The following is a 16,267-nucleotide window of genomic DNA, read 5'->3' as shown; positions in this document are numbered from 1 at the left end:
GCTGACATTGAGAAATACTGCTCTGGGGTACGGTTGGAAAAAAAGGTCAAGATGGAAGCCACAAAGGTGTGTTTGAAATTCTGTCTCTTTTTATGTGGGTCTTCTTTGATCACACCTTGCAGACCTCCCACATAACCTGTCAGCATCTCCATTGAATTATGATCTCTCCTTACACCTTGGTTTGTCATCAATACTCAGCCTTCCATATTGGCACCCAAATTATTTCCAAGTTAAGAGTGAAAGGATCAGCTTGGAAAAGAATTGGAAAGGAGTAAAATAATATAGCATATGGTAAAGAGAAAAGTGAAGAATATTGAAGACATCCTTCCCTTCGCAGGACACCAGATAGGAATTTCTTTTTGTTGTTGTTGTTATTAAGTCAAGTCACAGAAATGTCTTGTTTTGTTATAATTGTAATGAAACCATGGTTTAAATCAAGTGAACACGCCTGGAATAAGCATGAAATACCATGCTCCTCAGGAAGTTCATTGCAATCGTTCTCTCATTTGGGGAAAACCAATTTCCTTTTATTTCCCCACAGGAGCATCAAACCATGGTTTATGATTCTGGTGTGTAGGGGAAGCATAAACTATATTTTTTGAAATATATCCCTTATGATACAAGTAGAATATTAACAGTTAGGCTGTAAAAAGCACCTTCTTTTCCAATTAACTTCTAGAACACATTTGTTCAATATTCACCCATAAGTAATCCATTACATTTAGTTCTCTTTGAAGAAGATACAATATACTATATATTTGGGGGAAAAAACCTCTTGCTGAATAATTTTGACTATGTTTTTAAAAACTGTAGTCCCAGTAGGCACTTGGAAATCTAAACAAAATGAAACAAAATTATATTTGCAGATGAACAATTCTGCCCTACTCCCCAATTGGCAACAATTGTCTTAGCCTCGTGACACATTACTAGCATAAAAGATGGGTACCCAAGACGTTCATTTCTTTCTAACAGAGATGGGTGGAATTCATCAGCGCTGATTGCATGCATTTTTTTTTCTTTTCTTGATTTATATATTTTACAACCATGCAAAATTTGATTTGTGATTCATTTTCTTCTTTTCTTTTAAACAAGCCAATCTCAAAACAAAGCACCGGTTCTTCCTTATTAAATACATGGAGAGGAAGCATGCAGAGAGCTGTGTTGTGCAAAGCAGACAATTCCTCTGCGTGTGAAGACTGTGCTAATTCAAGCCTGTATACTCTTAAAGATAAAGGGTGAGAAAGCATAAACACAGCTGGCAAAAATTGTGGGGTGATATTTCTGCGTATAACATTTTTTTTTTAAGTGGGGGGACTTTGTGTCAATACCACTGCATTCCTCTCTGCATCTTGTTCAGTAGGTTTCAACGGGTTGCAAAGGGATGAGAGAAGCTCACAGTACATGTCAAGGCTGTCAGGAAAGTAAATTATATCTATTGCCTATTTTCTTCCCCAATTTGATTTCCTGACAGGAGTTTCCAGGGCAACTGTGGGCTTCAGTTTCAAGCTTTCCCAGTGAAACTTGAGAATGCAATTTCAAAGATGTTGGAGAATGGGAGGGGAATTTTACAGGTCAGCATGCTTATACCTGCTCTGTTGGATCTTCAAACTTGTTTCCTATCTTTCTTAAGCTGTTATCTACTCAGCAACAGGATGAGCCAAATTGTACATACAAGCAAGGCAGCTGCTTAAGCAGTGTCCCTTTTAGACAAAGCACAATCTCCACTGTACAGCTTGGGATATTTTGCAATGCTACAAGGATATTGGGGCAAAACTTTTGCATAAACTCTAAAGCATACTTGAGCATTTTACAGCCCTCAGGCCACATCCATTTGGCTATCCCTGTCTTGCCTCAGTGCATTTCTTTCATTCTGAAGGCAATTGCTATTTTTTTTCCAATTTACATATGTACATTCATGCAGTACCTTCACAGACTTGTTGATTTGTCCCTCTGTAACACTCCCAGTTTCTGATGTGTCAATTTAGAAAAAATTATTGCCCACCCCTGCTCCAAAGGAAGAATTCTTTAACCCTGGAGACTCATCAGGGTGGAGAGTACAACAGTGTTTTCAATCTTGCCAACTTTAAAATGAGTGGACTTCAACTCCCAGAATTCCCTGTACTGGCTGAGAAATTCTGCAAGTTGACATCCACACTCCTAAGAATTGCCAAGGCTGAAAAACATTGGGATAGAAGGAATGAGATCTGAAAACAGCCTCACTTATGTCAGATCTCGGTGGCTAGATATATCATATACAGTATATAATATCCATATATTATTTGAAATTCTGTTTTTTTACTCATTATAAGTGCCATGTCTAAATGAAACCTATGCCATACCATAGAAAAGGCGTCAATAAGGAGAGTGGTGCCTGCATATGGTTTTTTTGTGTGTGAGAAAAAAAATGAAAACAAACAAGATGTGAATGGGGTTTATTTACCTCATAACATTGTGCCTGCCATCTTGCCTACCTTGAAAGACCACTCCATACCCCCACTGGGAAATGCTGCTGAGGAAACTCATTCACTTTAAAGTTATTTTTGGTCTCAGTTCTAAGCTTGATGAATAATTATTTCATTCAAAATAACATTTTAGAGCCTGAATGAAATAGTTGTGATTGGATGGATAAAGCCTTAAGAACAGAGTGTTGGGAAGTTTCAAAATCAAAGCATTGTATGAATCAGTACATGGACACTGTGGAAGCAAGATTGCAGACATGTGAAAAATATGAGAGAAAATAAATGGCAGTGTAAACTAGCTTTCATTATATTTCTCTCTTTTTTTCTTTTTTTTAATCTCACAACTTAATTTCTTCGACTCACTATTTCTTACTCTTTTCTGTGCTTTACCTAATTTTGTTTATCCTAAAATAAATTAAGCCCAAGCTGAGTATATATTTGGTTACTGGATTTTATCCTTGGTCTTTATCTTGTAAGAATTTTAGGAAGAATGCAGCAAAAATGCATAAAACAAACAAATGACATGTTAGTAGAAAATTAAGGTTGAAAGGAATGTATCTAACAGCAAGAGGCTATCGTTCTACCTCTTTAATGCACTGCATTAGTTTGACTTAACAGTTTAGGTAGTGATTTGCATGGCAACAATACAGCGAGCAGCTCAACGGCACGACAATGTCTACCTCATGTCCTGAGCGTGGCAAAAGAGGGGTGCATCTTCTTGCCTTAAACTGATTTCATACATACCCAGTAGAGTACATCTGTCCAGCCCTCCATGGTGATGCACTGAAACACAGTTAACATGGCAAAGGCAAAGTTGTCAAAGTTGGTGATGCCATGTTTGGGTCCCTCCCATATGGCCCTACACTCAGAGCCATTCTGACACTGCCGTCCATGTTGAGATACCGGCGCACAGGGAGCAGGTTCTTCTTCTGCAGGTGTATCTTAAACAATGGGGAGAGAGAGAGAGAGAGAGAGAGAACAATCAAACAATTAAAATAGTGCAATGAAGTGGTAAAGGAAAGAGTTCTTGGGCTGCAATTGGAAACAAGGGATTTAAGTCACCAATTGTGCTGCATTGTGTCTCAAAACACAAGACATATTCAAAATCAAGCGTTATCACTTATGCAAAAGAAAAGCAATTCTGGATTTGTAAATAGGCAAGTTGAGGGTTGTTGGTTTTTTTAGTGTAAAAGCGCTCTTTAAAATTTTTGATATGATTTTAAAAAGAAATCATCTTTTTTGCTTGATGGGGAATGCTGATGAAGATTACACAAAGCTATCTAGGTACTCTTGGTAAGAATCCTGCCAATTTAGAAACAGGAACTGGAAATTCTTTTGTTCATTTATGACAGAATTAAATGTAATTTTTATTTTTATTGATTTATTTGTTGAAAAGACTGGTTTTTTTTAGTAAATTATTTGCTCCGGGGATGATCCCTAAATTTTTCTTCCGGCTATTGGGGATGAAATAATACTTTATAATGGGCATTTTGTTACACTCTTTTTGGTTTTACTATGACAATATTTTCTCTAGGTAAAGGACTTCAAAATTATACAATTGGTAACCCTATGGCCTTTCCTATTATTACTATAGATCCTTTCCTATTATTAAAAGCTAGATGTAGTTACTTCAGCCGCACTCTTCTCCTTTTCTACTTCTCCTCCTCCTTCCTCTCCTTCTCCATTCTAAAATTCTCTGGATATTGGTGTTTTACAGACAAACAGCAATCTGCTGATGGTGCCTGTTTTGATGTTTCACTCTGAAGCCACATTCATGAAATTCTCCGCTTCGGTTTGGGTTGCTTCATGTCTCACACAGCCATTATGACTGCCAACAAAGCCAGCTTGGTTTTTACTCCACCAACTAGATCATTTGGGAAAAGGGAAAGGTCAGTGTGGAAGGAAATAGAGATATATGCCTGTGTGTGAGGAAGGGAGCTGTTTAAAAAAAGAAGAGTCAGTTCATTTATTTTGTATTTTTGTAATGTGCGCACGCACACACACAAAAACACACATCCCTCAGTTGCAATCCTTTCACAAAATACACAGAAGTCGAAGTTAAAATTAAACAAGGCAGGTACATTTATGTCTCCAATTACAGAGTCAACCAAATTACAAACGTCTCTTCTAGACTACATAGGTTATATGTAGTCTAGAAGAAATGTTTGGTGACTGAAGGTATCTGCAGGGTATGATAAAAAAAAAACCAAGGTGGCAGCTGTGATGGTAGGATTGAGAGTCCATCATTTTTAATGTGCTTTGCACATGCAGTGCACATTAAAAAGAGGGAGAGCTTTGATCCCATCATCACAGCTATCAACTTGACTTTTTTTAAATCATTCCCTGTGGACATCTTGGGTTATTCACAGTCTTATCATCACTCACTTATATTACCACAATAAATTGCATGTGGGGCTGCCTTGGAAGAGTACTTGGTCCAAAATGCAGCCCGTCTTATTGCTGAATGAGCGTTGCATAACAACAGTATTGGGTAAGCTGCTAATTACTAATAGGTTTCCTGATGCAAAATACTGTTTTTAACCTATAAAGTCCTATGTGATTACTAATAGGTTTCTTGATGCAATGCAAAATACTGTTTGTATAAAGTCCTATGTGGCTTGGATCCAGGGACTGGCAGAACTGCCTTTTCCACATAGAACAAACCCTCTGATCCATCAATGTATGCCCCCCCACCCCCCACCCCGGTTTCAGGAAGTCAGGAGGGCAAAGTCCTACAGACAATGTTTTGGACAATATTCCTTTCTGCTTAAAGATCAGATTAATGACTTCATCATAACAGAATGATTATGGAGGGTGTTGGGATACTGAAGAATAACCATCACCATTTGTATTATTATTTCTTGATAATTATTATGGTTTTTTTCTGCTGCATTTTATGTTAGAATTATTTTATTGGTTTAAAGTGTTTTCATATGTCTCTATTTTATGGATATAAGTCATCAGGAATCTGTCAAAGTCCTACAGGGCATAAATATAACAAGTAAACAATTAAGACTAACATTATGAACAGTAACCCACCATAATAGAATATGACAGTTGTTGTCTTCAATATTGCCAATCTGAATCCAAACTAGTAAGCTAATGACAAAGCCAAAGTCCCTATGATGAAGTTCAGACCTTAATTGCCAATGGCAATGATCCACCTCATGGAAAATACTATAGAAATGTGATTGGTTAATAAATAAATAAATAAATAAATAAATAAATAAATAAATAAATAAATAAATAAATAAATAGGTTTTCCATGAAAAAGCTAATCAGTTATTTTTTGCAAATTTCCAAACTGATGTGGCGGGTGATGGGGGGGGTGGGGGAGCTTGTAAATGTGTATAGAAGTAGTCCAAATTCATCTGGAGAACTTCAATTTATTAAAAATACACCTGATTTGCCAATTCAGAAATCAAGTTTCAGTCAAATTCCAAACATCTACTAAAAACTTATTTAAAGAATCTTTATCAAAAGGATGGATAGTCCAACTTCTGTTTAAAAGATGGTAAACATTTGCTAGTAGTTTCTGTAGCTTGGATATTGCCACAGAATATCCCTTCTTTCTAGGAAAATTCTCCTTGAATTCAAAGAGGTCAAACCAGATTAAGTAAAGTTGTTAGTTGACTATCATGTTTGCATGGCATTGTTACACATTACTTCCATCTTCCACATAGGTTAAGGGCTACGCCAAAATGGAGCTCAGTTCAGTACATTACTTACCTGTGGCAATCCCTGTTAAGTAGCATGTTTTGTGCATCTTTCCCATGAAGAGCTCCAACCCAATGATGGCATAGATAATTATGACAAACAGCACCAGAAGGGCAATGTGCAGCAATGGGACCATGGCCTTGATAATGGAATTTAACACCACCTGAAGGCCTACAATGACAAAGATAGCATGATAAGAACAAACCAGTATAGTTAATGGATGTAATACATGGCGGTCAAACCTTTGTAGAACAGTAGGCTGAGGTGGAAGGTGGAATTTAAAAAGTCATAAGTTTGGAGTCATTGTGGTGCTACAAGAGACTCAAGTCCATTCCCCCGTGAATTCCATTGACTTTTATCTAACACCAATTTAGCTTTGACCATTGGTTGACCAGATTCTTGTACAGGTATCAATAATAAGCTCTTCTGTGCTTATTCGCACCTGACAAACTTCATCTGTGAATTTAAAATCGGACTTGATATCTCCTTGACATTTTGTTATCTATTCTATTTACAAAAGGGTGCATGCATGGTTTCAGAAGTAGAATCTAGTCTACAAATTAAACGAATTGTCTAACATTTATCTCATTCTTTATTTTACTACCTAAAATATTTTTTAAAACTGAAATAAAGACAAAAATATTACAAAGGGTCCTGGTTTATAGATAGACCAGGTAAAAATTTAGTTTATAAGCCACACTATCTTACACACTGTCTTGCCTTCTGTTTTTAGAAATTATGATGATTGGTGACTGTCTACTGACTGTCTATTGCCTATATCTTTTATCCTGTACCAAAATTGAGAGAGCAAATCTGATACACAATATACTGTATTTCTATAAATTCAGATTCATTGATTCAAAAATTAACTGAATAAGGATACCACATCAGTTGTTACTTAGACACTTCTGAAGTATAACAGCAGAGATGCAGGTTTTGGTGTTTTAGAAAATTAGCTCTAAATTATTCTTTGGGGAACAAAGTAAATATGCTCTTGTTTGCAATATTTAGACATTCACAGATAAAAAAAGTTATTGTAATAAACCGTATCATTAGTATATGAAATACATAGAATCTAACAGTCACAGAAATGACCAACAATTATATGCCTTTCTTCCTGCCTGAATGGGTTTACTCACTTTTTCCTTGGATTATATTTTAAAATTTATTAATAACTGAGCCATGGATCACATACTCTAAGCATTATTAATAGCAATAACAATAAGCATATACAGTATTATTCAAAATATTGCCATATGCCATTTCAAGCTGATTACTGTAATCTGGCCTGCTGTTAAATTAAAAAAAAAATGAAATGAGATTGAGATATGCTACATTCCTCACAGAATCAGCTTGTTTTGACATCAGCTCTCCTTTGTAATGGCACCAATATTATTAAAGGTACAAGCTAACAGTAGGTATTTAAACTCAATGCTGGCATGGTAAAACTAGGACTGATGTAGTGCTGGCATACTGTCAAAGGCACTTTCTTTCTATCTAACACATAGATCTCAATGGCCCATTTGGAACAATCCATTTTCTTGACTTCCTTATTTCCTATCCAACCTTCTCATTTATAATTCACTTTACATTGTATTTAATTTGTATATATAACTCAAGCTGGCAAACATACCCAATACTCCTCCCTCCTCCTGTTTATCCATAACAACAAGCCTGTGAGATGGGTTAATTAGACAAAAAGAGAGTGATTGGCTCAAGGCCACCCAACTGGCTTTCATGCCTATGGTGTGTGTGTGTGTGTGTGTGTGTGTGTGTGTGTGTAGAATCAAATTCGTAGTCCCACATAGTTTCTAACTTGGTGCTTTAACCACTAGACTATACTGGCTTAATGCTTACACAGATATGTGTCGGACATCTAAAGTCTTTGAAAACTGCTGAAATATTTAAGCAGGGTCATAATTTCATAATAGTTTAATGAAAATAAGGATTGGGGTGACATGATAGTAGTGTTCCAATATCTCAGGGGCTGCCACAAAGAAAAAGGGGTCAATCTATTCTCCAAAGCACCTGAGGGCAGGAGAAGAAGCAATGGGTGGAAACTAATCAAGGAGAGAACCAATCTAAAACTAAGAAGAAATTTAGTTAGGGCAATTAATCAGTGGATTTAGTAGTAGATTTCACTCACTATTCAGGGTTGACAACTCTACTGAAGGAAACAATCAGTGTTTTGGAACAGCCAAGACAAGGACCACTGAAACAGCTCCTTTTAACAACTTACTCTAAATACTTCAGCTTCAACCATAACAACACAAGAGCACACAATAGATACAAACTCAAAGTTAACCACACCAAACTTGATTGCAGGAAATACGACTTCAGCAATAGAGTGGTCAATGTCTGGAATACTCTACCCGACTCTGTAGTTTTTCCCCAAACCCCAAAACTTTAACCTTAGACTGTCTACTATTGACCTCATCCCTTTCCTAAGAGGTCTGTAGGGGCGTGCATAAGCGCACCAACGTGCCTACCGTCCCTGTCCTATTGTTTCTCTTATTCTTGTTTTATTTTTCTTATATGTACCCATTTCATGTATTCACAACTATGTATACACTTATACTTATTATCTTGTAAACAATTGGCAAATCAAATAAATAAATAAATAAAATAAAATAAATACACAAAGCAGCAGGTAGAAAAGTCATAGTTCATAGCTAGCAACATCCTATAATGTGCAGAGTCAGGAGGCAAATAGTCCTTAGAAGACAATGGGATGTATATATGGAGTCAACAGGTTATAAAGATGAAGGACTATACTTCCAATCGTAACTTCGGGATTGGGTAGGTGAAGAGGTGGTCCCCTGATTTTTCTATAGCCCAGCAATAGAAATGTCTCATGTACTTCATACTCTACATTCCAGCATAACTTTCCACATTGCTGCAGTTCCAAATGATGTTCTCAGAGGTTGCACACTGATGAACACACCCTACAAGTCCAAACTCTAATAGAACTGCTTCTGGCTTCACATACTTCTGAAAGTCTTCTCCCTTAGATACCACATTAAGAATTAATCATGACATGATTGTGGCCAATTGGCAAGGTTTGTGTGACCCTTTTGTGTGCTCAGAAATATCAATAATTGAAGTATCAGATACCTAATGTTTCTTTAAAGGTGATATAGCATCCAGAAACCTATTATTATTCTTCCCCTTCTATCCATCAGGAACAAGACTCTACCTCCATATACCATTGAACCCTTCAGTGTGTCACTTATAAAGTTATTTACAGCATATAAAAGGATATCAAAATTCAGATAGTGATCTTGCAAGCATAAAATTGCATCAAGGGATCAGTATATTATGTCAATATTTATTTTTGACAAAAGACAGTAAGTAAGATTTATTATTGACATGTTTTGGCAAAATATGGAAATATATCTTTCTAAGAGACTATTGAAATGATGGGTCTAACATCAAACACAGTGCTGTCAGTTGCTACTGTAGACTGCTTCCTTTCACACAAATTTGTAGAATGATGTGCTGGCTTACCTTCCAAAAAAATAGAGGATAGTATTTGATAGTCAGACAAACCTTACAACATACCCACAAAATATGAATTTTAAAAAAGATTATGCAATACAAAAGACAAAATAAACGTATGGCTTGCTATAATGAAAAGAAAAAGGGATGAATGGTTCACTTTTTTTCTTACACTCACCTATTTTCCTGCCCTTTTCATATAATATTATCTCACCTAATGCTCATTAATCAATCAGTCCTTTTTCCTAGCATCTAATTTAGAGTGTAATCCACCCAAAGATTACTGTAGTATCTTTAAAACCCTTTGATTTTAATAATAGATATGTAGTGGAATTCTTTGGAAGGTTTTCCTTGGATGACCAATTAATCTCAGTGTAGAAGACTACAATCTTACATGCTGTATAAACTTAAGACCGCGATCCTAATTACATTTATCAGCCATAATGAAATACTGAGACTTGTACCTGAGTAAATATACCCAGTACTTTGCTGTAACTGCTTATTAACCTATTTTTAAATAACCACTGGTATCACTTCTAATAAATGCTTGGATTGTGTAATGGGGGAACAATCACATTTCTAAATTATCACTAAACAATACAATATATGAAGTGTGAATGCCCTCTTGAATTTTTGAACTGAATGCAGCAGCATATTTCTAGCACAGATTTCAAATGAATCTCAATTCCATATGTCACAACACACTCCAGGCCACTGCTTCCCAACAGGAACAGCCTCCAATTGTGCAGAGTTGAACTTCAAGAATGGCTATGCTTGCCGAGGACAAGTTTAAACATTTGGAAATTCCCTGGCTAGGAAACATAGTTCTCTATTTTGACAGTATGAGCTTAGATTACCTTTGTGACTACATTTTCATACACAAATCCAACTTTGGCAACTCTAAGTTGAGTTCTTCCATACAGAATTGAGTATTTCCTCCTAAATGAGAAAACCTACCCACACAAAGAGCCCTCTGTGCTCCTAGTTTAATGTTTCTATAAATATTAAAAACACAAAGAATACATGGATTTTTTCCCTTTCAGAATATGATAAAAAAGGCAGAGGTTTAGAAACTAGAATTGTAGAATATTTGGGACAATAAATCCAATATAGGCATATTCCATTCTTCACAGATTTTAATTGCAGTTTCTCCCATTCATGCATCTACAACTTGAATTTGTTTAGGTTTATTTGCTAGAAACATATCATTGCCTTTCAGAAGACAATTCAACTGCCAGTTTGTGCTTCAATGCCATATTTAATGCCCACTACATGTGATCAAACAGAATTGCTGATAACCTTCTTGAATGACCAGCCATTTGGATCCCAAACAGCTGAAAAGCAGCATTTTAGAAATGCTCTTTTGGTGAACAAGCAAGATGTTCTATTTTCTTAATCATCTTCTGACATAAACTCTACTTATTGTTTCCCAATAAACAATTGTTTAACTGGTAAAGGCTGGCAGCCATTCCTGTTTTCTGTGTACATTCTGAGTAGTTTTATGTCTACTTTGTGACAGAAAGTGTTAATGTGTACATTTTATTTCCACTATAATTATAACTTTTTGCCTATTATCCATGGAATCACAAGATGAAAAGATATTTCCACATAAGAAATCTGGTGCCGAATTGCTCCAAATCACTCATACTTTGTAAAAGTCTACCTGGAACAATTCCCGCACAGTTTTATGCTCACAATCAAACCTAATAAATCTTAAGAAAACAAACTGGGCTCTGCTATTCAGCAAGAGGATAATGCAATAAAATCTAGTATACTTCTGAACGAGTTTTATCTATCATTAGTTAAGCACCAAAACCTGGTTCAATGACCGTGGGATTACTGTGCTTGATTGGCCAGCAAACTCGCCTGACCTGAACCCCATAGAGCAGGGGTCCCCAACCACCAGTCCCCGGACTGGTACCGGTCCGTGGATCATTTTTTACCGGGCTGCAAAGCTTGGGCACCGCCATCTTGTTTCGACGGCGCTTCCGGGTTTTCGGTCGCTTCCGGGTTTTCGGTTGGAAAGTGGCATTTGGGTGCTCGCGCCTTAGTTTCGTCGAAGAGGGCGGGGGGGCCAGCTTCGAACGAAGAGCCGTCCTGATGGCGGTGGAGTCTCGCGTTACTCAGGTACCGGTCCGTGGAAGAATAAATAATCGTGAAACCGGTCCCTGGCTCAAAAAAGGTTGGGGGCCACTGCCATAGAGAGTCTATGGGGCATTGCCAAGAGGAAGATGATAGATATGAGACCGAACAATACAGAAGAGCTGAAGGCTGCTATTGAAGCATCCTGGTCTTCCATACCACCTCAGCAGTGCCACAGGCACTGCTGCAATTGAGGCAGTAATTGCTGCAAAAGGGGCCCAAACTAAGTACTGAGTATGCTTATACTTTTCAGAGGTCCGATACTGTTCTATGTACAATCCTTGTTTTATTGATTGCATATAATATTCTAATTTTCTGAGATTGTGGATTTGGGGTTTTCATGAGCTGTAAGCCATAATCATCTCAATTATGACAAATCATGGCTTGGCCTATCTTGCTTTGCATCTAATGAGTCTATCTCATATATTAGTTTCACCCTTTAAGTTGCATTACTGAAATAAATGAACTTTTGCACAATATTCTAATTTTTCAAGTTTCACCTATAGGTGAATTACTGGTCCTGAGAGCCTGCAGTTACAGATGTAGAAATAAAGGAAGGAAAAGGATGGAAAATGTTTTGAGTGGCCTTTAACCAAAGACAATATAATCTTCCAAAACCAGTCCGGTAATTGCTTAATACTTGCTCCTAGTCCTGAACTATAGACAGCAATTCCTCTAGACAAACATCTTGAGTAATGGAAAAATGGGTGATCTCCAGGGGTGGTCCTTAGGATTTAGTTGGAGTAGTAGTCAACTGTATAATTTTAGGAGTTGAGGGGGCATCAGAAGTGATCCAAAAGTAATAAAAGCACTAAGGTTTCAGAGGATGCATGGCTATCACTGAAGGCACTGGAGCTTGTGGCAAGTAGCTATTATTCTTTATGTCTTGAAGGATTTCATCCTCTAACATCAAGCTCCATTTTTTATACACGTCCATTTTCCTAGCATCATCAATGGGGTGTTTAGACTTACATTTTCTGGTAATTGAATCTGATGATTCAGGTGTTAATAGAACTTGAAATGTAGGGTTCACTCAGGACTCAGAGGCCTATCCATAGCTTCTAAGGTTGCTGTAATATCTGCCCTCTCTATAATACATGACAAGGTATCATCACATATCTGCTGACGGTGTGCATGTATAAAGAGTGAGTTTTGCAGCATCATCCTGATGGCCACATAGTACTTGTGAGAGGAAAATCCAGTGAAGTAACATTGAGAATGTTATACCTCATTGTTGTAATTAAACAACCAAACTCAGAGAGCGCCAAAGACTTCATAAGTTACTCCTAAGCTACAAATATTCTCTTCTGCTGAGGAGAAAAGTAGCAGGTGGTGTCATATGCAACAGAGAAGAATGATACCATCATACTAAAGAGCAGGGGTCTTCAAACTTGACAGCTTTAAGACTTGTGGACTTCAACTCCCAGAATTCCTCCTCCAGTCATGTTAGTTTGGGAATTCTGGGAGCTGAAGTCCACAAATCTTAAACTTGCCAAGTGTGAAGACCCTTGTTAAAGAGGATGAAAAAGTACTTTGAAAATGTTTGTACCACATTGGTGGTTATGTAACCATCTAGAACCAAATATGGAAAATCCCCAGAAATTGAAGGCTGACAGTCTTGCTAGAGTTGAGCTGAAGCCGATTCTTCTTCATCCAAGCTCCCAGAGCCCCAACAGCATTCAAATATCAAGACAGAATCTCCACAGCATCTCTTGGGTGGCCATAAATGGAGATACAAAAGCCTGGTATCATTAGCATTCTGTCAGATGAGCTCAGTTAGCAACTTCATGTAGATGTTCAACAGGATGGGCAGTTCTAGCTTATGTTGTACCATCCCTACCTACATTTTCTTACAGTATAATCAGGTGTGAGAGATTAGAAATGCAGTACAACAAATAATGATTTTAGCTAAGTAATCAATACAATACATAAAAATAAAATAAAATAAAATACCAGACAGGAAATAATGCTCCTATCACTACACTGTATTAAAAATGATCAATCAAATGTCCAGACTTTTGAGAAAGAACAGTCTAATAATCCATTAAAGAACAGGCATGCATTGCATGGTGAGACTTCTTCATCAGGGCAGCCATTTGTGAGACTATTAATAAGCATCAACTTCAGAGCCAGCATCTCAACTTGTCGCACTGATTTAATTTACAGTAGATTCATTATAATGATTTCATATTCATTTTGTATGACTTTAAACTGATATATTATTTCATATCCTGCAGAAATAGCTCGGTCTCACATGACCCACATAGCACCCCACCCTTACAATAATCCGTTTCTCTTACCTGACATTTCGACCTTATTCTTTTTAATTATTTGATGAGAATGATAATTTCCACTATGAGCAACATTTGCTTAACCCTGAAATTAATTTTTACATTATGAATGGAATACTTCTCTAAATTATTTCTTGTGGGGTCTTTTTCACAGTATCAGCTTTTGCTGTCAAGATGGATCTTGACAGACTAGAACATTGGGCCGTATCTAACAAAATGAAATTTAATGTAGAAAAAAGTAAAGTCCTACACTTAGGCAAGAAAAACCAAAAGTACATATAGACTGGGTGAAACCAGGCTTAATAGCAGTAACTGTGAGAGGGATCTTGGAGTCTTAGTGGACAACCAGCTAAATATGAGCCAGCATTGTGCAGCAGCAGCCAAAAAAGTTAATGCAATCCTAAGTTGCATTAACAGAGGGATACAATCGAGATCAAGTGAGGTACTAATACCACTCTATAAAGCCTTAATAGGACCACACCTAGAGTACTGCATCCAGTTTTTTTCACCACACTATAAAAAAGATGTTGAGACTCTAGAAAAAGCACAGAGAAGAGCAACCAGGTTGATTAGGGGACTGGAGACTAAGGCGTATGAAGAATGGTTGCAGGAACTGGGCATGGCTAGTCTAGTGAAGAGAAGGACCAGGGGAGACATGATAGCAGTCTTCCAATATTTGAAGGGCTGCCACAGTGAGGAAGGGGTCAAGCTATTTTCTAAAGCGCTTGTAGGCCAGACAAGGAATAATGGATGGAAACTGAACAAGGAGAGATTTAACCTGGAAATAAGGAGAAACTTTCTGACAGTGAGAACAATCAACCAATGGAACAGCTTGCCCTCGGAAGTTGTGGGAGCGCCATCACTTGAGACTTTCAAGAAGAGATTGGACTGCCATCTGTCAGAAATGGTGTAGGGTCTTCCGCTTGGATGGGGGGGTTGGACTAGATGACCTATACGGTCCCTTCCAACTCTGATTATCTGATCATCTAACCCTAAAATGAACAACAACAACAACAACAACATGACTTGGTTACTTACTAGGAACTCCAGATACCAGCCGTAAAGGGCGCAGTACACGGAAAGCTCTAAGTGCTTTAACATCAAATCCGGCACCTTTACCTCCCAGTGAATTTACCCCATCTGCTTTGGTTGCTTGTTCTAAAATTGCACTAAAAAGCCTGTGGAAGGGAAAGGAATGAATAACAAAACAAAACAAAATAAAATGGTTAGTGTACAGTATGGAGAAAGAAGCAATCAAGGTACTTTATATAATGCAGAAAATCCTGGTTAAGGAGATCAAACAGAACAAGCATCCATATTCCTTTATGATATATACAATGATGATATAGACAAAATGTACATGTGCCATTAGAAATATATTAGTTGACAGCCATAACATAAATTCCCAGACATACTTTGCAGTTTCTAAAAAGGTTTAGAAGAATCAATGTCAGATTTAACAGAATCGATCTAATAGCAATAGCACTTAGACTTATATATCGCTTCATAGTGCTTTAGAGCACTCTTTAAGTAGTTTACAGAATCAGCATGTTGCCCCCAACAATCTGGGTCCTCATTTTATCGACCTCAGAAAGATGAAGGCCTGAGATGGAGACCCTACAAATACATTAATCAATGTACATACTGCACACTGCACACGCATGGCTGCAATCTGTACCCTTTCTATATTGTAAAGCAAAGGTCTTCAAACTTGGCAAGTTTAAGACTTGTGGACTTCAATTCCCAGAATTCCTGAGCTAATATGACTGGAGGAGGAGTTCTGGGAGTTGAAGTCCACAAGTCTTAAAGCTGTCAAGTTTGAAGACTTCTGTTGTAAGGCAATGTTTCTCAACTTTGGCAATTTTAAAATACTCTATATGAGCTTCAACTCCCAGGGGCCAACCTCACATTGGCAGGAATGATGTTCCACAGGGTGGTGTGGAATATGAATACTCCAAATATGCTTATCTTTAATGATGATGTATGGGATTCTGATGTTGCATACTAAATGCACCTCTGCATCTGAAATACTTCAAATACTACGCATCCATATGATAGCTATCTTTTAAAACATAGAATCTTTTACAAAAGGCAACGGTAGGGATGAGTAGGCAGGAAGAAGTACTATTTTATCTATGTATTTATCATAGTAATATAATA

The 16,267-nt window shown here is 37.3% G+C and overlaps 1 protein-coding gene across 11 annotated transcripts in view; it reads right to left on the bottom strand.

The window, feature by feature from the left end:
* CACNA1C (calcium voltage-gated channel subunit alpha1 C) overlaps nt 1-16,267 on the bottom strand; it is a 446,749-nt gene that overhangs the window by 174,828 nt on the left and 255,654 nt on the right. For 9 of the 11 annotated variants that reach the window (XM_087968599.1, XM_087968607.1, XM_087968602.1 and 6 more), the window contains exons 3-5: nt 15,146-15,285; nt 6,189-6,347; nt 3,204-3,400 (exon numbers count right to left, since the gene is read on the bottom strand). In XM_087968599.1, the coding sequence (XP_087824725.1) occupies nt 3,204-3,400; nt 6,189-6,312 (321 nt within the window). In that variant the 5' untranslated portion in view covers nt 6,313-6,347; nt 15,146-15,285. Of the gene's footprint in view, nt 1-3,203; nt 3,401-6,188; nt 6,348-15,145; nt 15,286-16,267 lie in introns of those variants that run through there. The other 2 variants (XM_087968597.1, XM_087968596.1) reach the window with 1 other exon arrangement.

Source organism: Notechis scutatus, chromosome 6 (assembly GCF_049901735.1).
Source record: "Notechis scutatus isolate UNSWTSFEM ecotype Mainland chromosome 6, rNotScu1.2, whole genome shotgun sequence".
NCBI lineage: Eukaryota > Metazoa > Chordata > Lepidosauria > Squamata > Elapidae > Notechis > Notechis scutatus.
Note: the sequence above shows the minus strand (reverse complement) of the source record. Positions and strands in the feature narration are given on the sequence as shown.